The sequence below is a fragment of the Cydia fagiglandana genome, chromosome 3, assembly GCF_963556715.1.
Source record: "Cydia fagiglandana chromosome 3, ilCydFagi1.1, whole genome shotgun sequence".
NCBI classification, from domain to species: Eukaryota; Metazoa; Arthropoda; class Insecta; order Lepidoptera; family Tortricidae; genus Cydia; species Cydia fagiglandana.
In genome coordinates, this window is record NC_085934.1 from 18,823,623 (window position 1) to 18,848,664 (window position 25,042).

The following is a 25,042-nucleotide window of genomic DNA, read 5'->3' on the forward strand; positions in this document are numbered from 1 at the left end:
ATGCCGTTATAAAATCAATAACTACATATTACTTATGAAAGCAGAAGAATATAAATGATCGTATTAGATTAATAATTGTTCTTAATTTTGTTGCCGTAACTTATTTTTAAAATGTGTTTTTCAACAAAAGGCACATCAAGATTGTTTACCTTATTTCTAATGCTAAAAAATCGAACTACTAGCCACCGAAATTGGTGTGGAACGGATGTACTTTTAGCTACATGTTGCAAAGCGACGAAATCGCGGAGTGAGTCACGCCTGGTAGTATATGTAGTAAAGTTGTTTTCATCACACCATCTCGGAAAGGCTTACTTTGCACTTCAAAACTGATAGCAAAGTTGCATTTTATTCACATGTTGGGCAAAGTAATCAGATGCAAATTTTGAGTTGTTTTCTTTAGTTTGCTGGTAGAATTGACTTTTAAATGATGATTTTGGATGACAAATATTTAATAACATTCATTTGGATTTGATTTTGTTTGATATTTTACACTTAATATTTGCTTCGGGTTGGTGTGGTGAAAAATTTTGTGTTTCACTCGGGGGCAACCCCCTTTAACCCTCGTGCTTTGAAACCCTCGCAACGCTCAAGATTCCATTTTTCGAACCACTCGCTACACTCGTGGTTCAATTTTGGAATCTTTCGCTTGCTCGGGTATCAATATTAGCATGAGCAGTTAAACAATAACTTTGCCCCCTTGTAAAACAAATAACTATTACCTCTGCTGGCTCTGCAATAATAGTAGGTACATTATGCAACATGGGGCATAAGTTGAATATTGCAAACGAGAGTAAGTTAAATCGCGACGGCTTGCCGGAGTGATTTATAAACTCGAGTTTGCAATATTATTACGCCCCGATGTTTTTCATCACACTTGCGATACAAATATTAGTATAAAGACAAAAAACTGTTAATTATGGCACTAGAAATTTCATAACTCCCTAGGGGGAACGCTTTTTCTATACTCAGCGGGCAGTCAGTGCCTTAAGGGTGCAATATAATAACACGCTCAGGATGCTGTTGGGACTGCCCAGGTGCTGCAGCGCATCGGGCATGTTTGCGGAAATGCGAGTAGACGGCTTCCATGCCATTGTTCGAAAGCGGGTCGCCTCCATCATGCGCCGTGTGCGTGGGAGTAACAACGGCATTCTGAGTGTGATCGCTAGCTGTTTGGACTCCCCCATAGCGAGACACTGGAATAGTTTGCATGTAAATAATTGACTGAATTTTAACTATTATTATTATTTATTTTGTGTTTGTAATTCCAAAATGTACCTTTTATTTTTATTTTTTGTGTAAGACTGAATACTTTAATTTTTAATTTTATTATTTTAATCATTTTTAAGTGTACCTATTTATTGTTTTATTATTGTGTACGTAATTTTAATTATTTTAATTTAATATGGATCATCTGTTATCTGCAATAAAGAATTGAATATGAATATATGAATATAACTCCCGCTAAACCTGCGTGCAATTCCACATTTACTGAGCGAGTGTGATGAAAAGAGTATTTGTATGGTATTGTACCTAGCTAGGTAAATAAAAAACGTTTCGCGTAGTGTTGTAAAAAGATAACCATCTACATTATAAACTTCTGAGCACGGCTTTGCATACAATTTCAGCATTTAATCACGGCAAGCTGCCTCGTTATCAGACTTTGATCTTGGTTTATCTCACGACTTGGCACTAAGTTACAAGATGGCGGGTCTATTTTAATACAACGTCGGTGGCAAACAAGCATACATTCCGCCTGATGATTCATATTTTAGGCTATAATATGATGATAGTCGGTTATTGTATACAATAACCGACTATTATCATATTATAGCCTAAAATATGAACAATACAAGCCCTTGGAAATAATATTCCATTTGGAAATCATGTCCTATTGGCACCCCGCCATTGATAAATAAATTATATTTGTTAATAATTATTAACAAAATAGATAAATAGATAGATAGAGAAATTTCTCTAAAATGGCTTTAATTATATAAAATTGATATTATTGTTTTGCATTAATTCAAAACGCCATAAATATTTGTACGAGCAATTCCAACGATCCACGTCAACGTCGGTCAAAAAGGAGTAGTGTAAAGGGATTTAGAGGTATCTCCAATCTTTACAATATCAACATTATGTTGTATTCCCCGCTAGGTTTTTTTTATGTTGTGTTGTTTTGTGTTTGTTTTACACACTGTGTGTCAAACGGAACACTACTCCTGTGCTGCGACACATGCTGAGTGTTAGGGCTTCGACACACAGGCGCATTTACCGGGCGGCGCTTGAGCGGGGCGCGCCGCTTTTATGTATAAAACGCTCACGTCCCACCCGGAAAACGAGCCCGTGTGACGGAACCTTTTCTGGAACCACTTGCAGCACTGTAACTTCTAATTTACGTAGATTTAAGCCTATTTTAATGTTGCTGTGTATGTATGTGTGTTTCGAATAAAGCATCAACAAAATAAAAAAAATCATTCATTCATTCATTCCATTCTGACAACGCCGTGTGCCTCATCATTCACTTGCTCCCCGTGTCTTCCTCTGCGTTCTGCGTAAAATTAGTTCTTCCGTATGACACTTCCTTAGTAATTACCTACACCCCCCTTTTCACACATTTAAGGGTTGATCAGGTATGAAAACTATCCTAAATCCTTTCGCGGGATTCAAACTACCTGCATACCAAATTTCATCTAAATCGGTTCAGTGGTTTAAGCGTCAAGAAGTAACAAGGAGATGCGCACCAATCAGCAAGACGCAAGACGTTCGTCAAGGTCGTATCAAAACCATAACAAATAGTTAAATCAGAATCACATCCTGTAAAATTACATTATTTTATCTTTTAACCGTGCAGTTGCAATATGCACTTAATGCAACGCACGTTCCGGTGCATCACAGCTGCTAAGCGGGTATTCATATCAATTTATATGCATCCTGCATGAGAAATGTGATAAATCTTGCAAATGAACGATGTTGGTAATGATTTTTCCTCTAATATGAATACGAAATAGTACGTTACTTTCATATTCATATTAAAGGAAAATCGTGCTTCTGCCCGCAAATTTGTCTGATGATAGAATGATGATGAAAAATCTCATATGGTTGATAAAGATGGAAGATAAAGACGTATGGATGGTTAGACCGTGGACCTCAAAACTATCGCCAATTTAAATTTCATCTACTTAGTCTACTTACATCGGTTTAGTAGGGATTTTTTGTGAAACAAAATTTTACTTAGTTATTATGCTTATGCTATATCTTGAGACCGATTCTGATTTACAAATAGGTAAGTGCGAGCGAGAGACCTAATGACATGACTCTGACCTGCTGGCATGAGTTCCGTTCTCGCGCGCGAGAACCCAACTCATGCTAGCCGGTCTGATTGCATTTCTCTAAGGCCGCCCGTTAACCGTATCAAACCTAGATCAAACCCCTTTACAAATGGCTAAATGAGAATCAGCCTCTTTGTACCCTTTTTTTGCGGTACCTTTGTTTAGTCAGTCATTCTAAAAAAAATTATACCGATAATTATAAAGCGCGCATTATAAAATATGACTGTATGATATCAAACAAAATCAAACCAAATCAGATCCAAATGAACGACATTAAATATTTATCATTCAAAATTATCATTTAAAAGTCAATTCAACCAGCTAACAGAAACAACTCAAAATTTGCATCTGATGGTTACCTTGCCCCACATGTAGATAAAATGCAACTTTCTTATTAGTTTTTGAACAATTCAGAAAGCCTTTACCAGCTGGTGTGGTGAAAACAATTTAAACGCACAGAGCGCCGCATCTACTGAACCAGTATAAGAATGATCTCCAATCACGTTGAGTTGTTTCGAACCCGGGTGTCTAGTTACGAGTGTATTAGAAATAGTCAAGACGTTTTGTTCGATGGGTGGTGTGGTGTCCGGTTCAGAGGTTATCTGGTATTGCGACAGACGAGCGCAGTATCTAGATAGTTTGGAACCTCGGGACATATACTGTATTAGTAGCATTTTTCAAACACGAAGTACGGTTTATTGAAAACGAATTACATACTCGTAATGTCATCGAATCAACACCGAATACAAGAGAGAGAATACAATACAATAAAATACTCTTTATTGCACACCTTGTACAGAAAGCAATACAAAGAAAACAGAAAAAAAGAGGTTAAACAACAAGCGAATACCTACCAGTTATAAAAGAAACAAAACAAAAATTAAGAAGCATATTTTACTTGTTATTTAACAATTAATGGCACTTTTTTGTTATACAACTATAAATTTAATACCAATTGCCACTTCATTTGTTTTGTTTTCAGTTCTCCGAAAATTAAGTTATCTTGTTCATTAACAAACTATTTAGTAAACAAGTTTCGAATTATTGCTTAACTGGGTTCAAACGCACAGGCACAAACTCTACCTCATTATTAAAGTCAACCGCGTACGTGGTAGCTTCCACCTTCTCCTCTCCTTTAGGGATCTCGTTGGTGATAAGTTCGGTGTCTCCTCGCGCGCCGACGTCAGCATCCTGATCCGTGTTTTCATTCTCTTGGCTCTCCATCTCCTCGCGATCAGGGGCCTGAGTCACTTGAACAGCCTCGGTGCTTCCTGCAACTTCAGTTGTACCCGCACCCTCTTTAACATCGAACACAATCTTCAAAAGATCTTCACCGTAAGTCCAGCTGCCGCTATCAGATTTAACGAAGGATGGAAGCGTCCTTACGTCCAAGTAGGTCCTCTCGCTGCCTCCTTCAGTCTTATGAACGGCTTGAACCATCACTAAGCCATCTCTAGCTTTAACGGAGATTTCCTTCTCGTCGAAACCGTTGAGGTTTATGTTGATCTTGTATTGGTTTCCTTCAAGACCAGATGTCGCTTGACTGGGGAAGTGTTTCACGAGTTCTTCGATCGCTTTTTCTAGCTGTTCCATTTCTCTGTTGAAATCTTTGAAGAATCTTCCGGTGTCGAATACGTCATCGGTCACGAAGTCGTCCAAATCGGAGCTGTGGTAATTTTCATGATGGTGGTGGTGAGGCGGCGGCGGCGGTGGCCGGAAATGGTATTGGGGTGCCGCAAGGGCACAAGCTAGGAGACTTAAACACACAAGCGCGTACATTGTGATGCGACTGAACACTTCTGTAGACGATTCTATAAGTACAGCGGCTCGATAGCGTCCTGACCATTTTATAGCTAGCTGCTTTAGGTTAAAGTTCATTTCTTATCACTCTGGACAGAGACGACGTTCGTGAAATTTCTTTAAGCTTTCTGTCATGCGATTATGTACCTTGTTTCTAACACTTTACAGTTTTCTTTGGAATGGTACGGTTTGCAGTTCGCACACGTATAGCTGTGATCGATTTGTTTATTTGCAAAGCCTAATACACATGAAAGGGTACGAAATCTGGAGCGACTCTTTTCGACGCATATTGATATCGTATTTGATTTTGGCTTACGCTCGTACGCTCCTTGATTTTAAATTATGTGAATATGTCTAAATAATATACAGTGTGTGTCTGACCATGGGGCTTTAAATCCAGGGCTTGATTTTACTCGCTAAATAAGCTACTTTTACTATGGGACCAACCCTCAAATCGGGGAATTTTTTTTTGACTTTTCCATTAGAAAGCGTCGACATCAGATCAGCCAAAATGTATGAAAAAGTAAAAAAAAAATCGGGATTTCGGGGTTGGTTCCATAGTAAAAGTAGCTCAGTTTAGCGAGTAGAATCGATGAGGTATTTCCTTTGCGCTACGACATGGGATTCTTCAAGAAGCGGGTATTTAGGGTTCTCAAGGGTCGGCAACGCTTAAGTGGCTCCTGTGGTGTTGCTTATGTCCATGGGCGACGATGACCGCTTCCCATCAGGCGGCTCGTCTGCTCGTTTGCTGACTATTACATAAAAAAAAAACGTGAGAAAGTCGTTGCAGCGGTAATTAAATACCTATATTTTTACGACACCATAATCAGAATGAGGACAATAGCAATGTTTTTATTAACCTAGCGATACAAAATCTTGGAATAGGTCATACCTACTGTTCTCAAGCTATAAGCTATGTTGTGTTTTATATCAGCTACTTTTGCTTTGCTTATTTTTTCTTGATTGTTTCTGCTCTAGAGACGTAACTAGCTAACTAACTAGACTAAGAGATAGACTTGAATTTTGACAATCCTAAATAGCCGAAAGGGATAGTGCCATACATCAGAAAGGGACAATATAATTCGTCCGTGAATCGATGTCAAACTTCGGTTTTGTAGATAGTGTCATTTCTGTACGGTAGTACTATTATTTATTCTGTGATAGCGTCTGGACCACATTAGATAAATTAGGGTCCAAACAAACCGAATGTCACTTTCAATGGACACATCACTTCGCTGGCACAATATTAATGTTACATTTTCAAGATAATTGAAATTCGACTTAATGTCACTATGACAATGTTCAAATTTCAGTTCTATAAAAGTGAAACATAGAATCTTGTAATATTGGGCCAGCGAATTTACAGCTGCGACTGCGACATGGTTATCCATTTGTAAACAATATTTGTTTTTAAGAACGAATATCAAGTAGGTATCTAATTGTAGTTCTTGGAATCAATGAGACTGTTGTGAACCTGTGACTCATTAACAGGAAAACAAATGTAAATAGTTATACTTGTTAAGTTTTGTTACTTGTTTATTAGATAGAGTCAGACCGAGAAAACTCTGGAGCGATTTAGTTCACGCAGTGCAATTGTGTGTCAAAGTGCAATGTTATTTTGTTAACGTGAAACTTCTATGTGTGTAAATAACACTTGCACTGCGTGGGCTACCAAAATCGGTGCAGACTTTTCTTAGTCTGGACTCTACGCAAATCCCGATGTGTTGGGTATTAACAACAAAAGCCAAAAAAACAAAAGTCATCTACTTTACCTATACTCGAAAGGTAAAGGTAGGTACCGGAATCCTAATTGAGTCGCTTAACTTGAATCTTGGCTGAATCCATCTGTCAGATTATGCGATTTTGGTATTAAGAAAAGGTAATAGGACTAATAGGTATTTGCAGAGTCGCTTTGCTGGTCGAATGGATTTACCCGAGTTTGAAGTTAAGCGACACAATTTCAGGTTGTGATTGAGATTCCAATAAGTAAGAAATTGATTGATAGATAGATAGATAGATAGATAGATAAAAACTTTATTCATTTCCACAACATACATGGTACATAGATGAAAATTGCATCGGTTTCCTCATCACTAAGGGTCGTGGTCAGTTCTTGGGAGCTTCTCTTTGACTTTGCCGCCACCCCTTTCTGTCTGTCGCCGAATGTAGGACACCGTGGAGCGTTGCATCAAGGGCTGAGCGAATTTGGTCTGCCCACCGCATTGGGCTTCTGCATCTCGGCTTACAGCCTTCGATTTTACCATCAGTGATTACCAGCTTTTCCAGGTTATCACTGACTATCCTGGCAATGTGGCCAAAAAGTAGATAGCCTGGTTGTGATGTTCAATTCATCGAGGATCGATGCTTTAGTGCGACGCGCTGTCCAGCGTATGTTCAGCACCAGTGTTGGCCGAACGTGAATCGCAATTGACCATTAACCAGTATAGATTGAACCGTAAACTTTAACGGACGGTTACAGTTGTCGGTTCAATTTGTACAGGTTCATGGTCAAGTTTGGTCAATTTCATTAACGTTTCGGCCAACACTGTTCAGCACCCTCCTCCAATACCACTAGCTCAAAGGCATCAATTCGGTTACGGTCAGCTTTCCTCAGGGTCCATGTCTCTGCGCCATATGTGAAAATAGAGAAGACTAGAGTCCGATCTTAGGTGCTCTTGGTAGTGGGTAAGTAAACTAAATTCCTGAGTGCTCTCCACACTCCATCTCCACTACGTCTTTTTCTCTCTCTCAAGAACAAACAGGTTCCCTATTGATTGATGTTGGTGTGTACCAGCATTTGCTCGAAACGAAACTCCCATTACAGTTGGATTAATATCGGTTTTAACGAGTTTCAGCTTAATTGTAATTACTAATAGGTACCTACCATAGGTAGGTAATAAGGAAACCAAATTGCATTTACGAACTGTTTTAGCTGTAACGATTACATTTTTTTTTATGATCGATTTTAACTTTTCAGATTAGACATTTTACACAGTATTAACTGGTATTAGGTGAATGCTATTACGCCATACCTGCTTTTTAGGGTTCCGTACCCAAAGGGTAAAACGGGACCCTATTACTAAGACTTCGCTGTCCGTCCGTCCGTCCGTCCTTCCGTCCGTCCGTCCGTCCGTCCGTCCGTCCGTCCGTCCGTCCGTCTGTCACCAGGCTGTATCTCACGAACCGTGATAGCTAGACAGTTGAAATTTTCACAGATGATGTATATCTGTTGCCGCTATAACAACAAATACTAAAAACAGAATAAAATAAAGATTTGAATGGGGCTCCCATACAACAAACGTGATTTTTGACCAAAGTTAAGCAACGTCGGGAGTGGTCAGTACTTGGATGGGTGACCGTTTTTTTTTTGCTTTTTTTTGTTTTTGTTTTTTTTTGCATTATGGTACGGAACCCTTCGTGCGCGAGTCCGACTCGCACTTGCCCGGTTTTTTATAATATGTCTGTGGCAAAGAAGCATACAGCCCACTGACTGAGCCCACCCATTGAGTACCTGTACTACAAAACGGCATAAGGGTGTATGCAAAATTATTATGCAAAATTGAACCCTATGTCTTTGTAATAAAGTTCAAAATCAGATGCGAAATATATTTCCCTCTTAAGACTGGTCGGGAACCGCTCGGCATTTTCTACCATTCAACCAATAACTATTGTAGTGCAGCTGCAGTGTCTTTGATATCTTAACTATACTGCAAAACGTAATTCAAGACCAAAAAAAGTAAGAAATGTTGCCACTTTTTTACTAGCGCGTCTTGTATTTATGTACAAATAAATAAATAAAAGTACTTTTTTAAATAGTAGGAGTATAATTACTAATGAATAAATTATCTTAGCGTGATTATTTATCAAAAGGAAGTTATAATTTTAGAAACAAATTATTGCAATGGCAACATTGTCTCACTTTTTTTGGTCTTGAATTACGTTTTGCAGTTTAGGTACCAATAACCAATATTATAGGTACTACTGTACTACCAACTACTAGGTACCAAGACTACTACTACTTAGAGGAGTTGTATGAAAACTTGTAGGTGAGGGTCAAAATAATTCCCACAAAGACGGGGTTTGATTTTTTTAGTTCTTTGTGTGTATCTTTATGACATACTAAAAATATATCAAAATATATGCATGCAAAACGCATTTATTGACATTTGAAATTTGAAAAATCAAAAAAAATATTAAAAATCCTGTGTGGTATCAAATGACAGTCTACAATCGTTTTTTGTTTTTTATATTCTGTCAAGCACCTCCTTTGAAGTGCGTTCAGTTTATTGATAAAACTTTTAAAATTAATATAGAGCCTATATTTTTCATATTATATTAATATAATTTAAAATAAGTATTCATGAATTAAATATTCTTTTCTTTTACACAATTTATTTTGATGTGTAAAACTATAATAGTTTAGTTTAGTTTTCAGTGTAGAAAATAATTTTCAACATTGAAAAAAAATTCAGTTTTTAAGCCACCACTTTGTTTTTTATTTTTATTTTGTAAAATCAACCTCACAATCTTTTTTAGCGTGTAATTTCCTGTCATTTGATACCACACACGATTTTTAATATTTTTTTTTGATTTATCAAATTTCAAATGTCAATAAATGCGTTTTGCATGCATATATTTTGATATATTTTTAATATGTCATAAAGATACACACAAAGAATTAAAAAAATCAAACCCCGTCTTTGTGGGAATTATTTTGACCCCAAAGGCTATATCCTCTCTACTATACCAAGTATACTTTATTACCAACATTTATTATGTAATTAATTATGTATGAACTGTTTTAATTGTTATGTGATTTATTGTAATGAATTTAGGTGCATCATTCATCATCTTCGTTATTGTTATGTATGTTATGATTTGTATTAATTTTCTTTCTGACATGATCAAATGGGTGTATTTATAATAGCGCCATCTAGCCCATATTATAGAAACTTTTATCACAATACACAGTGCCCGCAAAACAGGTTGTCCATGGCCGTTAGCTATTGTTGCTTTCCTGCCGCTTTTCGATGTAATTGCTAGATGTCACTACCAGGTAAGTGGTAGTGGTAGGTTCAGGTTGGGTTTACTAGGGTGGTTCAGGTACAGTAATAACAGTAGTATTGCAGTGACATGTTATCTACTGCTGCTGTCTGTGGTCCCGACTTGGACTTTTAAGGGCTAAGGGCCAGACACGCTGGTACCCAGAGGCAATTTATATGGGAACCGCACACTGACTGCACAGTTTCTATACCACTTCCATACAAATCGCAGCTGGCTCTTTAAGTATTATAGTTGGGAATTCATTTAATTAATCGTATGGCAAGATTTGAGTCGCTTAACGCTTAGCATTAGAGAGTTACAAAGAATTAAAGAGCTATATCCAATGTCTTGGCCCATAGTAAGGCTGCATCTTCACTAGGAGAGAGCAAGTCTACATGGTTACCAATAACCTTCTATTAGGCCAGTCAACTGTTATGTGATGGATAGTCTGCTTTGGAGCTCCGCAGTCTCCAAAGTCTTGCCACCCGCACTTGATAGTTTGGGATATGTTGCAGCTGTTTCTGCCCCAGATATCGTCCAGGTAATTTATGATAAGGAAGAAAATATTTTCAACATAATGCAATTGCTCTCTGCAACTAAATACTCCCTATGGATAATATCTGCCTAATTATCTTAGTTTTACAAAGAGTTAACCACTTTTGTATAATCAAAGCATGTATTCAAATTTGGTAGATAATCTTGAATTAACAAAATATAGGTACTAATCAAATTAAACAATAACTTAAAGTCAGTATAACAAAAAACATTTATTCACTTCAACACAGCACTGGCACCAATACACAATAGGAATGTACAACCAAAATTTAAAAGTCCTAATTGTCTAAACTAATTTATCCCTGCTCCTCTGTTCCTTCCACTTCCTTCTTCACAGGACCCGTCTGCACAATAGGGACTATTCTCTCATTAGAAGCTATAGGAGGCGCTTTCAAAGGTGCTGTGATAGTCAACACACCATCTGACGACAACTTAGAGATCACTGCATCAGCCTCAATGCCTTCAGGGAGAGCATATCTTCTACAGAAACTCCTCGAAATGTATCCGTGCTCGTCCTGTCTCTCTTCGTGCTTGGCTTCTACGACTAGATAACCGTCAACAGTCTTGACTGAGATCTCTTCGGGCGCGAAATGCTGAACGTCCAAATTGACTTGAAACTTATCCTTTTCTTCCTTGATAGATGAGCCGAGATCACGGGCCGCTGCCTGGAGGTTCCGCCACGGTCTGCAGTATTCCTTGTTCTGCGGTAAAGCGAGGATGGTCAGGTAGTCTTGAGGAGTCAGCCCCAGTCCGAAGTGTTGATCCACCAGTTGACGAGGTCGTCGGGGACGCTCGTATTCCAAGTAAAGAGGATAGAAAGCCATTTTTCACTGATGCTTGTACTATTCAAACACAATTCCAGGTAAAAGCAGACTTATTTGCTTTGTAAACTCACCGGTAGCGCTTTGATTCAATTCGCACAATTTTGTTTTTGTGAATGACGTCTGTCAACAGACCGGCTCGCGTATTTATACGTTGGCCACAGCGCCATCTATCAGTGACTAGATATTTCTAGAAACTCGCGCCATTCGTACACATTCCAGAAAATTCAGCGTTCAATAGAATTGTTGTCTGCAGGGGTTCGTAACCTTTTACGTATTACGCATCTAGAACTTCTGTTGGTTTTTAATTTTTGTAATTTATATACCTAGCTTTAAACGAGCAATTCTTGTATATGTATATAAATACATAATACATATTAATAAATAGATAAATAAATATATATTTATTTTTTATATATTTCAGGCTTCTCGGAAACAGCTCTAACGATTTCGATGAAATTTGCTATATGGGGGTTTTCGGGGCGATAAATCTATCTAGGTCTTATCTCTGGGAAAACGCGCATTTTTGAGTTTTTATATGTTTTCTGAGCAAAGCTCGGTCTTCCAGATATTGTACAATAATATTATTCCGATCCGATGATTCTTATTTTGCTGAAAGGCCACACGTTACTTTACTTAATTCGGCATCCTTAATGACTTATTAGTCACCGCACCAGGTGTAATCGTGTTTAGAAAGTGATTATTAAAGCCTTACCAAGCGTGCCTCACTCCGCGATTTCGTCGCTTTGCTACAGGTAGCTAAAAGTACATCCGTTCGGCCCCAATTTTGGGGTTTGCCATAAGCCGCGCGTGGCGCTGTCGCCACCTAGCGGCCATATCTCTGCTGATCGTAACAGACGCGTTTTGTTAGAGAGTGAGTCTTCTGTACTTAGTAGGGTGGAGTCAAAGTAACCAAAAATTTCTTTTTTCTTTTTTTCAAATTTCCTGTATCATTAATCGATGATCCTAAGTAAAACCTCTGTCCATACCAAAAATCAGACGTCTAGGACTTAATCTTCAGGTGGCGCACCTTGAAGGTAGTTTACAAAAATCTTTAATTTTTACGCTTAAGTGGCTCCCACTATTCGAAGTCGATTCACGATTTAACTTTATAAACGCGGTGTTTTTAATTGTATCGAAGTGTCATCTCGTATATGAATCGGTTTTCTTTGAAGTCTTCTTCTTCTTCCTCGCGTTATCCCGGCATTTCGCCACGGCTCATGAGAGCCTGGGGTCCGCTTGTCAACTAATCCCATGATTTGACGTAGGCAACTAGTTTTTACGAAAGCGACTGCCATCTGACCTTCCAACCCAGAGGGTAAACTAGGCCTTATTGGGACTAGTCCGGTTTCCTCACGATGTTTTCCTTCACCGAAAAGCGACTGGTAAATATCAAATGATATTTCGTACATAAGTTCCGAAAAACTCATTGGTACGAGCCGGGATTTGAACCCGCGACCTCCAGATTGCAAGTCGCACACTCTCACCGCTAGGCCACCAGCGCTTAAGTAAAGTGTTACAAAATGCCAAAAACTCGAAAAGATTTGAGGTGTCCTGTGTTTGGCGATCCACAAAAATTAAGTGGTAATGTGTTGCCGACGTATAGTGATGTGATTAAATATTACTTATGGCACAGAAACTATCTACTCGAGTTGAATAAAAGAAAAGATCCTTCAGTCAAAGATATTTGTGAAATAATTGCTACCGATATCGAAAATATATGGGCTAAAGCATCTATCCCTACAATTAGTCATCAACAAGTTGTCGCAAGATTGATTGTGTATTACAACAAGTATAAAGGTGTAAAAAAACTGCGTAATGACTCCAAAAAACAAACCTTTTATGAAGATTCTCTGAAAAGTTATTTGATATCGCAACATGTAAATGTATATCCAGAGAAGTATGCAAATGTGTAACTAAAGTGCCTGTTGCTGAAGAATTATTCTTGCAAGACCAACGAACTGATCGCAAAATGTATATAGGGACTGTTGACAAGGTGATGACCCAATCTATCCAGCGAGGTGAAATTAGGAAGCGAAAGTATGACCAGTTTGTGCAAAAATCCATGTGTGCTCCTAGTACTTCTTCATCTGCTTCAAATATAATTTGGACGTCTGACAGTTCCAGCACTGACCTTGTCAACAGTCCCTATATACATTTTGCGATCAGTTCGTTGGTCTTGCAAGAATAATTCTTCAGCAACACTTTATCTATATAATCTAAAGCAGCACTTTAGTTACACATTTGCATAGGTACTTCTCTGGATATACATTTACATGTTGCGATATCAAATAACTTTTCAGAGAATCTTCATAAACGGTTTGCTTTTTGGAGTCATTACGCAGTTTTTTTACACCTTTATACTTGTTGTAATACATAATCAATCTTGCGACAACTTGTTGATGACTAATTGTAGAGATAAATGCTTTAGCCCATATATTTTCGATATCGGTAGCAATTATTTCACAAATATATTTGACTGAAGGATCTTTTCCATTATTCAACTCGAGTAGATAGTTTCTGTGCCATAAGTAATATTTAATCACATCACTATACGTCGGCAACACATTACCACTTAATTTTTGTGGATCGCCAAACACAGGACACCTCAAATCTTTTCGAGTTTTTGGCATTTTGTAACACTTTACTTTCAATTTTCACTTCTTCGCCACAAGCAATTAATTGTATTTACTTCGAATAAAACCGATTCATATACGAGATGACACTTCGATACAATTAAAAACACCGCGTTTATAAAGTTAAATCGTGAATCGACTTCGAATAGTGGGAGCCACTTAAGCGTAAAAATTAAAGTTTTTTGTAAACTACCTTCAAGGTGCGCCACCTGAAGATTAAGTCCTAGACGTCTGATTTTTGGTATGAACAGAGGTTTTACTTAGGATCATCGATTAATGATACAGGAAATTTGAAAAAAAGAAATAAAAAAATTTGGCCACTTTCACTCCACCCTAGTACTTAGTACTATTATTTATTCTGTGGATCTGTGGCCTTACCGCACTAACTTAAAACAATTTTTGTTCAGATCGTAGCTTGGTTTAGGACGACTGAATTAAGTATCAAGTTATGTATCAAGGTATTTAAAAATATCAGAAATTTTTAATTATATTTCAAGAAACCGCGCGCTATTGTCACAGTTCTAAATTATCACTATCACAAGATTACATGGATATTAAAATATAGTACTGGAACTATAGGTTGACGCGCCCTGGTGTTGATATTTTAACTAGTGCTACTCGACACTAGATGGCGGAAGGGACGTTACAATTTTCGAGAAATTTCAATTTCACCCACTCCATTTATTTCGAGATAAATTTTAAGATTTTTAAGACGTCCGAGAAACACGACAAATATTTATAATTTATTTGGATTGTTTCGTAACGTTTCGCATTAATTGTATACATAAATATTAGGTATGATACTAAATTATTTTTATAAGATAATGTAATGTACTTAATCTAAAATAAAGTAAAATTATTTAACCTGTTTTTTCCTATGCTCAATAGTTGTTTGTAGTAGCATAGGTTTGTAGCTTATCTGGAAGGCATAAAACTAGAATCATAGAGTGACAGAGAAAGATGCCCGCAGTTTGCGAACTTCGGTAGTCCCTCTCCTCTCATACCTACCTACGTAACATTTGGTAACATGTAGCAAATGGACATTTCCACCTTTTGAAAGTGTAGGTACCATTTACTTTTTTTCGTAAATCCATCAACTTTTGGGTTATTTCTACTCAGAATCACGAGGACTATCGATTTAAAAAGAAAAACAAAAAAATGTCAGTTTTGTGACGCATTTTCATACAGGTCAGGTACATTCTGTATGAACCAGGGCTCGGAACCGATATTTTTTAAAAACCCCGAAAGAGCTCAATATTTTGAATTATTTTAGGCTCTGTACGTAGGACTGCGTCATGTATTTAGTTAATAACTTCGTATTATTAGATTGTTCAATTAAATAACGAGTAACGAAAACGAACGTAATAATACCGGTATTTTTGTATGGAGCAAATAGCGGTTTCCGACCCCTGGTATGAACCGTCACAAAATTGATACCCAAAATTTAAAAACTGGGGACACTTTGTTCTTAGTCTCCTTTAAAAGTACTTGCTCGTGTCTGAGTCTAAATAACCCAAAAATTTATGGATTTAAAAAAAAAAGTACCTAATTGGTTCCTGCCATTTTTTCTGAAAACCCCCGGATATCGAAAATGGGTAGATGGCTAAATAAGAGGTGCAATGACTCGCAGCAATGTTTGATAAATAAAAATAGATCCATACACATCATGGCATCTGAACAAAAAATTATACGTTAATACTTATTACGCAGTTACGCATTGCGCAGATTCCCATAACGGTCATAACCATCCAGCCACAAATCCAGCCCACCCACAGTATTGTTTAGGTAGACCTACAGGTACATATCATTACGTAAGGTTTCTCTGGTAATGACGCCGTACGCGGTGACAACATACACTGTAAGTTTGAGTAGCAACAACTTGCGTGAATGTGATGCTGTAAAGTTGGATCAATACGCTTCACCAAAATGCGTATGAACGACCTTGAGTCGTCCTTGATTTGCCGCGTGCCGCGCCTAGCCGGCCGGCTTCAGACAGTTCAGACGAATTGTTTACAAAATGGAAAGAACTACGCGCCAAAAAATTCGCCTGATTTTTATTCATTACTAGTTACTATAAGTGGATAGCTACAGTAGAACCTCAATTATCTTAAATAAATTGGGACCGAGACTAGTTTGAATTCAAATAATCGAAATGAGGGTTTTTTAGACGAAATCAAGGAAGCATACTTAATTTTTTTTTCTGTATTTATTTAATCAATTTTTCAACCAAACTCTTATTGCAGTATCTCAGTATCTCGAATAAAAAAGGTTGGTATTTTTGGCATTAAATTCATACTTACTAATCAGAAATTATTTTGACTAATGAAAGTATCGAAAGATTTGGTGCCCTGCCAGACCACAAATAGAACGCACCCATCAAGATAACCCGTCCACGCCAAGATATTGCATTGCCCTGCACTTGAAATAAGATGTAACGTATTAGAAATAAATCATTTATATACATTTTTATCGCGTGGGCTTATTATAGCGAAGTGCCTTTATTTGTACACCCAACCTGTGTGCGTAGGCTTAAAATATTAATTGTTGATTTAATTAAAGTGTGACTAACATTCAGGTACAATACAATCTAGAGTTCTAGAGCAATACCTCGAGCAAGCCTGCCTGCCTACTTCTGAGTGATCCGAGTTTCACTAACACAGATCACTCACAAACGTTCCGCCAAAAAGCTGCTTCCATACAAATTCTCATTTTAATACACGCATAAAAACATGAACTGGGCATGAACATTTAAGAAGCTTATTTATATCTGCTTGGTATTTGTTAGTTACCTACTAATCATGTCCGTCTTCCTGTCTGTCCGTCCGCGGCTTTGTTTGCTCCGTGGTTGGTGCTAGAAAGCTGACATTTGGCACGAATATACAGGATGTTCGGTACATCGATTGCCAAATTAAAACGGCAGATAGGTTGAGTCATTTGCTATCTTCTCATGCCTAGAAAAAAAAAATTGGCCATGGTTTTTTTTTTACTACTGCGCAAGTAAAAATTTTAAATTTACGAAAAACTGACATAGAGCTGGAAAAAAAACTTGCGCCCAAATAAAAATTTCTAGGCTTGAGAAGATAGCAAATGCCTCAACCTATCTGCCGTTTTAATTTGGCAAACGATGTACCAAACAACCTGTATAAATCAGAGGGCCTATAGTGAACACCGAAGTTCACAAATTGCGGGCATCTTTCTCTGCCACTCTAAGTACGCCCTATGGAGTAAAAGAAAAAGAGGCCCGCAATTTTGGAACTGTTCGCGGTAGGCCGTCAGTCGTAATATGTAAAAAAGAAGCGGCCAAATGCGAGTCGGACTCGCCCATGAAGGGTTCCGTAACAACAAGTAACATAATAAAATTGCTGTTTACGATTTATGACGTATTAAAAAAAAACTACTTACCAGTAGGCCAAGCACATGATTGGCGCGACAGTATCTCGCTGCGAGGTAGACTACCCGTCTTTTTCTAACTATGTTAACAAAAGAGGGACGGTTAGTCTATCTCGCCGCGAGATACTGTCGCGCCAACCATGTGCTAGCCCGGCTGATCTCATTCAAACCAATTTTCGGTGGAAGTTTGCATGGTAACGTACATCATAATATATATATTTTTAGTTTTATCATTCTCTTATTTTAGAAGTTTCAGGGGGGGAGGGGGACACACATTTTACCACTTTGGTAGTGTCTCTCGCGCAAACTATTTAGTTTAGAAAAAAATGATATTTAAAACCTCAATATCATTTTTGAAGAGCTATCCATAGATACGCCACACGGGGTTTGATGAAATGAGTTTCAGTTCTAAGTATGGGAATCCCCCAAAGTTTAGTTTTTAGAGCACCGTATTTTTTTATATTTTTGTGAAAAAATTGTTTCAACAGTATATAGTTCTTATAGTATCGGAAAAAAGTGGCTGTGACATACGGACGGACAGACAGACATAGGACAAATCCATAAGGGTTCCGTTTTTTGCCATTTGGCTACGGAACCCTAAAAACTTGTTTTTTTTATAGTGGCTCCCCTACACGAAAAGTGGGGATGTATCTTTTATAGTGTGGCCTTATGGCCTATAATAGTGGGGTCTCTGACGTTGTAGTTAACGTGCAGTTCCCATACAATTTGCAGTCCGTCTGTTTTGGCCCATAATTGATCCCCCTGCGTAAAAAGCCCCCTGTCTGCTAGGTATCTCTACTGCCAATTGGACAGGGGGCCTACTACAATGGATACATCGAAAATCGTCTCTCTGCGTCCCTGTCACTTACTAATAAATCCAGCAAAGCGACAGAGAATAGATGGGGAATAGGATACCTGTACAATCATTAAATTATTTATGTTAGAATAATGTTTATCCCCAAGTCTACAAATACTTTTATGGCCCCGACTGTACAAAATTAAATTTACAACTGCGATATTAACTAATTCGGCCACCAACTAGGTACCTATGTATTACTTGTCTATGTATATCTACAGTTGTGTACAAAAATGGTACAAAACACAAATATGTATAATGGACATGTGGGCAAAACATAAATATTGAAAATGGAAAGAAAAGGTAACTTAAATAATTCAAAAACAATTTATACATTTTAAAATATTTATTTTATGACATAAAATAAAGGCGGTTAAAGACTTCGTCACACAGGCGCGTTTTGCGGGCGGCACGTGAGCGGGGCGCGCCGCTTTTACATTATAAAACGCTCACGCCTCGCCCGGAAAACGCACCTGTGTGACGGAACCTTAAATTTACACTTTGAAATAATTCAGTCTTAGAAAATTAATCACATTTTGGAAACACTAACCACCTATTGTGATCCAATTTGCTTCTGCACGGGTCCCGTGTGAGCTATTGGCACGATCCTTTCGCCGGTAGATGGCAACGCTAGCACTTTTGGAGCTGTGACCGTTAGAACACCATCAGAAGACAGGTTAGACTGCACTGTGTCAGGCAAACATCCTTCAGGCAAAGCGTATTTCCTCACAAACTGCCTGGAAACATAGCCGTGCTCATCCTGCTTTTCTTCGTGTTTACCTTCCACAATAACATGTTTGTTAATCACTTTGACGCTTATTTCCTCGGGTTTGAAATGCTGCACATCCACATTTATTTGGAATTTCTCGTTGTCCGAAGTTATGGAGCCGTCGCATAGTGCCAATTGGTTCATGGTTGAAGTTAACTGTTCCAAGGGCTTCATCATCTGTTCAAATGGTTGCAGCATATTGTTCCAGGGTTTAAAGAAGAACTCGGGGTTAAAGAAGGTCCGTGGCACCATTGATCCGTAGGGGAAGTCGACGTAAGGATCCGATCTGAAGATGTCCCTCTCCATCCTACGAAGAGGCCGTTCCCAGTCGTAGAAATGCGGAATGATCGACATTTTGACTAGACGCTTTTATTCACTTTGTATTATTATTCTCAAGTTCACACTTGCGCTTATTCAGATTGCAACTGGCGGCTAGCCGGCGTTCCGCCGTATTTATAGGTCCCGTTTACAGCGCCACCTAGTTTGCTCGTTCGGAAAGTGCTAGAAGGTTCAAGTGCAAGGTCCTTATCCGGCAGTATCGAGAATGTTCACGACAAGTATAGAGCGCTTATACACGCGTACCTTCTCGATTTGGTCGTTTGCTGTTCACGTTTTTTGAGTTTAACGCCATCTCGTGTTGAATAGCGGAACTCATTTATCAGCTACATGAGTAATTTAGAAAATTCTCGCCTCTGCTCGACTGATCTTGCAGATAACCGACGTCGCTCGTAAGTTCGCTCTAAGTTCGTAATAAAATTGGCGCCACCGTCATTATTTGGGGGCCGATTTATGAATTTTGACCGCTCGATTTTGTGTATTTCGTTCATAGTAGGAGATCCCACATACAATACAAATACAAATACAATACAAATCGTTTATTGACCAAATATTTTTACAATTGACATCACAGATTGAACTTAGCAGAAAATTTGATTTTACAATTAAACTTAATATCCATCGGCCCCAAACTAGGCGCAGCCTGTATCTCGGGAACCGGAAAAATAGAATTTACTGAGAGACTTTAACAAAACTGAATATGATGGCCATTTTTTTTTTTTTTTAAAGAACTATCTAATATAAATTTAATTTAAATACAAAAAATGCATGCAGGAATATATACAAACAAAAAGCACAATCAGAAATAAACCATGCAGCGTAAGTGGATTTAAATTTAAGGAGTGAATTGTGTGTGTGTGTGTGTGTGTGAATAGGTGTGTGTGTGTGTGTGTGTGTGTGTGTGTGTGTGTATACGCTACCTAAGTACGAATAATTTCTTCTGTCTGATCGTAAGACTGTGTAAGAAGCCATTTCCTAGTTTTCGATTTTAATACAGAGCAAGAGAAGTCATCAAATTTGCATAATTTAGAAACCCTATTGTAGACTATGGGGTGCAGGAAGAATGGAAAGCGTTTGGCGAAAGCAGTGTTAACTCGAGGACAACAGACAGTCAGGTGATTAAGACGTTTTTGACGACGTCTGACGTGGTCTACAGAAGCTACAGCAGTTCGATGAGATTCAGTAACAGCTTTTACTACGAAAAGTTGACGAACTCTAAGAACTGACGTTTCTCCGTACAACTCGTTGGTAGGATAGCGGAAAGGTTTCCTCAGCATTACCTTCAGCACAGCTCGCTGCGCCCTTTCTACCTCTATCATTGCACATATGGTCGACCTTCACTAATCTGTCTGACGTGACGGATGAAACTATAAACATATGAAAGAAAATATGTTCCAGAACATAAATAAATAGGGTTGCCTAAAGAAATATAGTCAAGGCTAAATTTTTTTTTTTTCGCCAAATTTCACCGATTTGTTTAACGAACGAAATAACTTTTCAATGGAAAGTATACAACTTGTACAATATAAATCAACTAGGTTGCCTATCTTTTTCCGGACACTATTATACCGGGTGTGGCCTGTAACACGAGCAAATAATTAAAACATAGATTGTACTCCTCAAACGGTGACACTTTTGTTCAACAACTTTTAAAAATTATGAAGTATGTAGACTCCCTATTTTTCATATAAAATAAATATTAACTTCAATGGACGCCATCGCCACGCCATATTATTGTGATTGACGTTGCTTGTCACGCCTTAAACATAACAAAATTCGCAATACATTGCGTCTTAGAATAAACTTTAAAGTGTATTAAGAATCAAACCACAAGTTATTTTTAAAAGTTGCTGAACAAATGTTGGTCAGTATGAGGAGTACAGCCTACAGTTTAATTTTTTGCTCGTATTACAGGCCACACCCGGTATATGTGGTTGCCGTGTTAATGAGGTGATTTTATATCGATAATTGCACTCATCTGTCTGAGTCTGATGCTTGAATTATACATCAAAATGATGGTAATTTTATTGCAAATACAATGGTATAGGGTTGCCTGTGAAAATCCGGTCGCAAATAAGGGTGCCAGGCTTTTAATTAAAATTAGAAGGGAAGACTTTTAGTGATAACTCATAATGGCTTAACTGATCAAGTTTGTTTTAATTTTATTTGATTTAGTTTTATAAGCATTATTTTTATGATTTTTTCATATTTTTTGGACAGATGGTTCAAAAGTTAGAAGGAAATACCTTTTTTTTTCTAAACGATTATTTCCGAAATGATTCACTTTATCAAGAAAAGTTGTTTAAAGACCCCTATTTATTTTGAAAGGCCTATCCAACGACACCCCACACTATAAGGTTAAAACGATAAAAAAATTATCACACACATTTTGTTTCTTTCAAAGCGATTATTTCCAAAAATATTTGTCAGAAAAACATCAAAAAATGTTTTTCTGACGAACTCTATTTATTTTAAAACTCATATCAAATTACATCTTACAACATAGGTATCAAACGAAAACAAAAGAAAAAAAATGTATGTGACCCTTTTTTTTCGCTTCAACCCCATAGTGTGACATGTTGTTGTGTAGGTCTTTTGAAATAAATACGGTTTTTTTAGTAAACATTTTTTGATAAAGTGATTTTTTTAGGAAATAATCGCCAGTAAAGAAACAAAATGTTGGTGAGGAGGAGGATTTTTTTTCATGCCAACCCTATGGTGTGGGATGTAGTTAGAAAGGTCTTTCATTTTGAAATATGGGGTATATATCATAGGGGTTTAAGAAGAACATTTTTTGATAAAGTGAATATTTTCGGAAATAATCGCTTTGAAAGAAACAAAATGTGTGTGACAATTTTTTTATCGTTTCAACCTTATAGTGTGGGGTGTCGTTGGATAGGCCTTTTAAAATAAATAGGGGTCTTTAAACAATTTTTCTTGATAAAGTGATTCATTTCGGAAATTATCGTTTAGAAAAAAAAAAGGTTATTCCTTCTAATTTTTGAATCATCTGTCCAAAAAATATGAAACTAATCAATAATCATGAAAATAGTGCTTATAAAACTCAATCAAATAAATTAAAACAAACTTGATCAGTTAAGGCGTTTATGAGTTATGGCTAAAAGTTTTCCCTTCTTATTTTAATTAAAAGCCTGACAACCCTTATTTGTAACCGGATTTTCGCAGGCAACCCTATACCATTGTATTTACAATAAAATTACCATAATTTTGATGTATAATTCAAGCGTCAGATGAGTGCAATTATCGATATAAAATAAAATCACCTCTTTAAATACGGCAACCACATAATATTAGTGACCGGAAAAGATAGGCAACCAAGTTGATTTATGTTGTAAGTACATCGATGTAGAAGGAAAGGAACACACCGTCAAAATCAATGTCACTACCAGCAAGGCGACTGTACTTAAATCAGATACTGGTAAAAAACAATCGGATTTTAACACGATTTTACCAAAAAAAAAAATTTTAAGTGGCGGCCATTTTTTACAATGTTTGACTAAGAATTCATATTAAGGTACTTTTCGAATCGTCAGATGTCAATTTTTATCATGCTTAAAACAAATTTTCCGCCGGACGTACCGTTTATGAACTATATACCTACATGCAAAAAACTGAAAAAGAGCAAAAAATTTTCCACAACTCCTGGAATGGAGCAAACGGATTAGGTACACTAATTTAGGACCTAATAAAGGTATTAAGACGATTTCCAGCTTGCTGGGAATTAATTCCTGGAAAAAATCGAATTTGATTGGCGTATCAACAAAGAGAATTTGAAATAGACTGAATATTGTGAAAGTAAATTATGTAGGTAGTTGGTAACTTAGTATGTTTAGGCCGGGGTCGGCGGGCGAAAACGACCACTCCCGAGCATTCCCGAACATACCATTCAGACGCCGCGGGCGGCGGGCCGCTGTCGGCAGCGGGCGGCGGGTGAAAACGACCCCGGCCTTAGTGTCATGTTTCGACACAAATGATTAAAACTTAGAAGGCCCTTATTCTTTCACTGATATACAGGATGATTTCGGGGTCGTGGAGCAAGAGAGCCAGACATCATACAGAATCCAAAGATGAGCCTAATGATGTTGTTAATTATTGTTTATCACCAATAATGATGATTATTTTCCAGATGACAAGTAGGAAATAGTTATTTGTACAACAAGAGATCAAAGTTTGATATTTCTTCGAGTGCTTATTTTGAGTCCCGTGCAAGCGAAAGATTCTATAATAGATTCACGAGCGTACCTAGCGAGTGAATCTAATTTAGAATCTTGAGCGTAGTAAGGGATTCAAAAGCGCACGAGATGTAAATAACTTTGATCTCGCGTAGTACACAAAATTTTTCACCCTAAGCAGTGAGAACATACCTAGAGTGACAGAGATAATAGAACCCAAGTATGTATATCGAACTTGTATTAGACCCCGCATGTTGAAATGACATTTGACTATAAAGGTCACTTGAATGACATTTTGTCTCACTCAGTGAGCATAAGAGTGAGACAAAATGACTTAGTGAGCAAAATCGCATTTTACTCACTGTTTTTAAGAAGCAAAGTACCCTTGTTCGAGCTGCTGAGGTGAAAAACATTTTTGCATACAATTTGGTGACCCTACTCAATGTGACGTCTTGTCGCTTTCCATACAGCGTATGTCAAAAGTCATAGGGTGACCATAATTACTTAGTATAACATTAATTTTACTTAAAAATAAGAATAATTAAAGTAATTATCTTTTAATCAAATACTACCATATGATAATGTCGATCATTTACAGAGTCAGAAAAAGTGGTTCTGGATCATGACCCAGAAATCACCCTGTGTACATATGTGTAAAATGTATTAAATGTCTAGGCCTCCTCTTTATCCTCTACTATCCTCGAGTAGATGGCAATACTTTTGACATTTAACAAATTTACCTAACACATATCAGTGAAAGAATAATGATCAAATTAAAGTCAAATGGCGTTCTAAAAGTTTTAATCATTGGTGTCGAAAGATGGTAGTAAATCAAGTAAATGTACCTACAGACTACCTAATTTACTTTGACAATATTCCTCTATCTATTTCAAATTCTCTTTGATACCAATATATACCCAACTTTGCACTCCCTAAAACCTATAAAACGACACCCATGATGACTTATGTCAAAGTGCACGGCAGACATCTTGGATTCCAAAACTATCATCATTTTCGAATTCTGAAATATACTTACTTTACTCTTTGAATATACCCTTGTAAAATAAGTTAGGTAAAATAAATTTGTTTGTAAAATAGTAAAATAAGTTTATAGCAAATTAAGTTAATATGTAAGTAGGCACAACATGAGCTCATATTATTTATTCTCGTACTTTTGTGATATTACGGGTCTTTCCAGAAAAACAAACATTATCCGGGAAAAATACGTCTGATAGGACCTAACAAAGTCACTCTTAACTGAAAAATTTGTGGACCTTATGGCTAAGGAATAAAGTTTATATTGCAGGTAGT

At 37.3% G+C, this 25,042-nt stretch overlaps 4 protein-coding genes across 4 annotated transcripts in view; 1 reads left to right on the plus strand and 3 right to left on the minus strand.

The window, feature by feature from the left end:
* LOC134680285 (bifunctional arginine demethylase and lysyl-hydroxylase PSR) overlaps positions 1-25,042 on the plus strand; it is a 359,994-nt gene that overhangs the window by 79,940 nt on the left and 255,012 nt on the right. The window lies entirely within an intron of this gene.
* On the minus strand, positions 4,209-5,156 carry LOC134680261 (uncharacterized). Its single transcript, XM_063539355.1, has one exon. It carries the CDS (start codon positions 5,109-5,111, stop codon positions 4,374-4,376), a length of 738 nt encoding a protein of 245 aa, XP_063395425.1. The 5' UTR covers positions 5,112-5,156; the 3' UTR covers positions 4,209-4,373.
* Positions 10,918-11,688, minus strand: LOC134680262 (protein lethal(2)essential for life-like). Its single transcript, XM_063539356.1, has one exon. The coding sequence runs from the start codon at positions 11,552-11,554 to the stop codon at positions 11,027-11,029; it is 528 nt and encodes a 175-aa protein (XP_063395426.1). The 5' UTR covers positions 11,555-11,688; the 3' UTR covers positions 10,918-11,026.
* Positions 18,889-19,642, minus strand: LOC134680263 (protein lethal(2)essential for life-like). Its single transcript, XM_063539357.1, has one exon. The coding sequence runs from the start codon at positions 19,554-19,556 to the stop codon at positions 18,987-18,989; it is 570 nt and encodes a 189-aa protein (XP_063395427.1). The 5' UTR covers positions 19,557-19,642; the 3' UTR covers positions 18,889-18,986.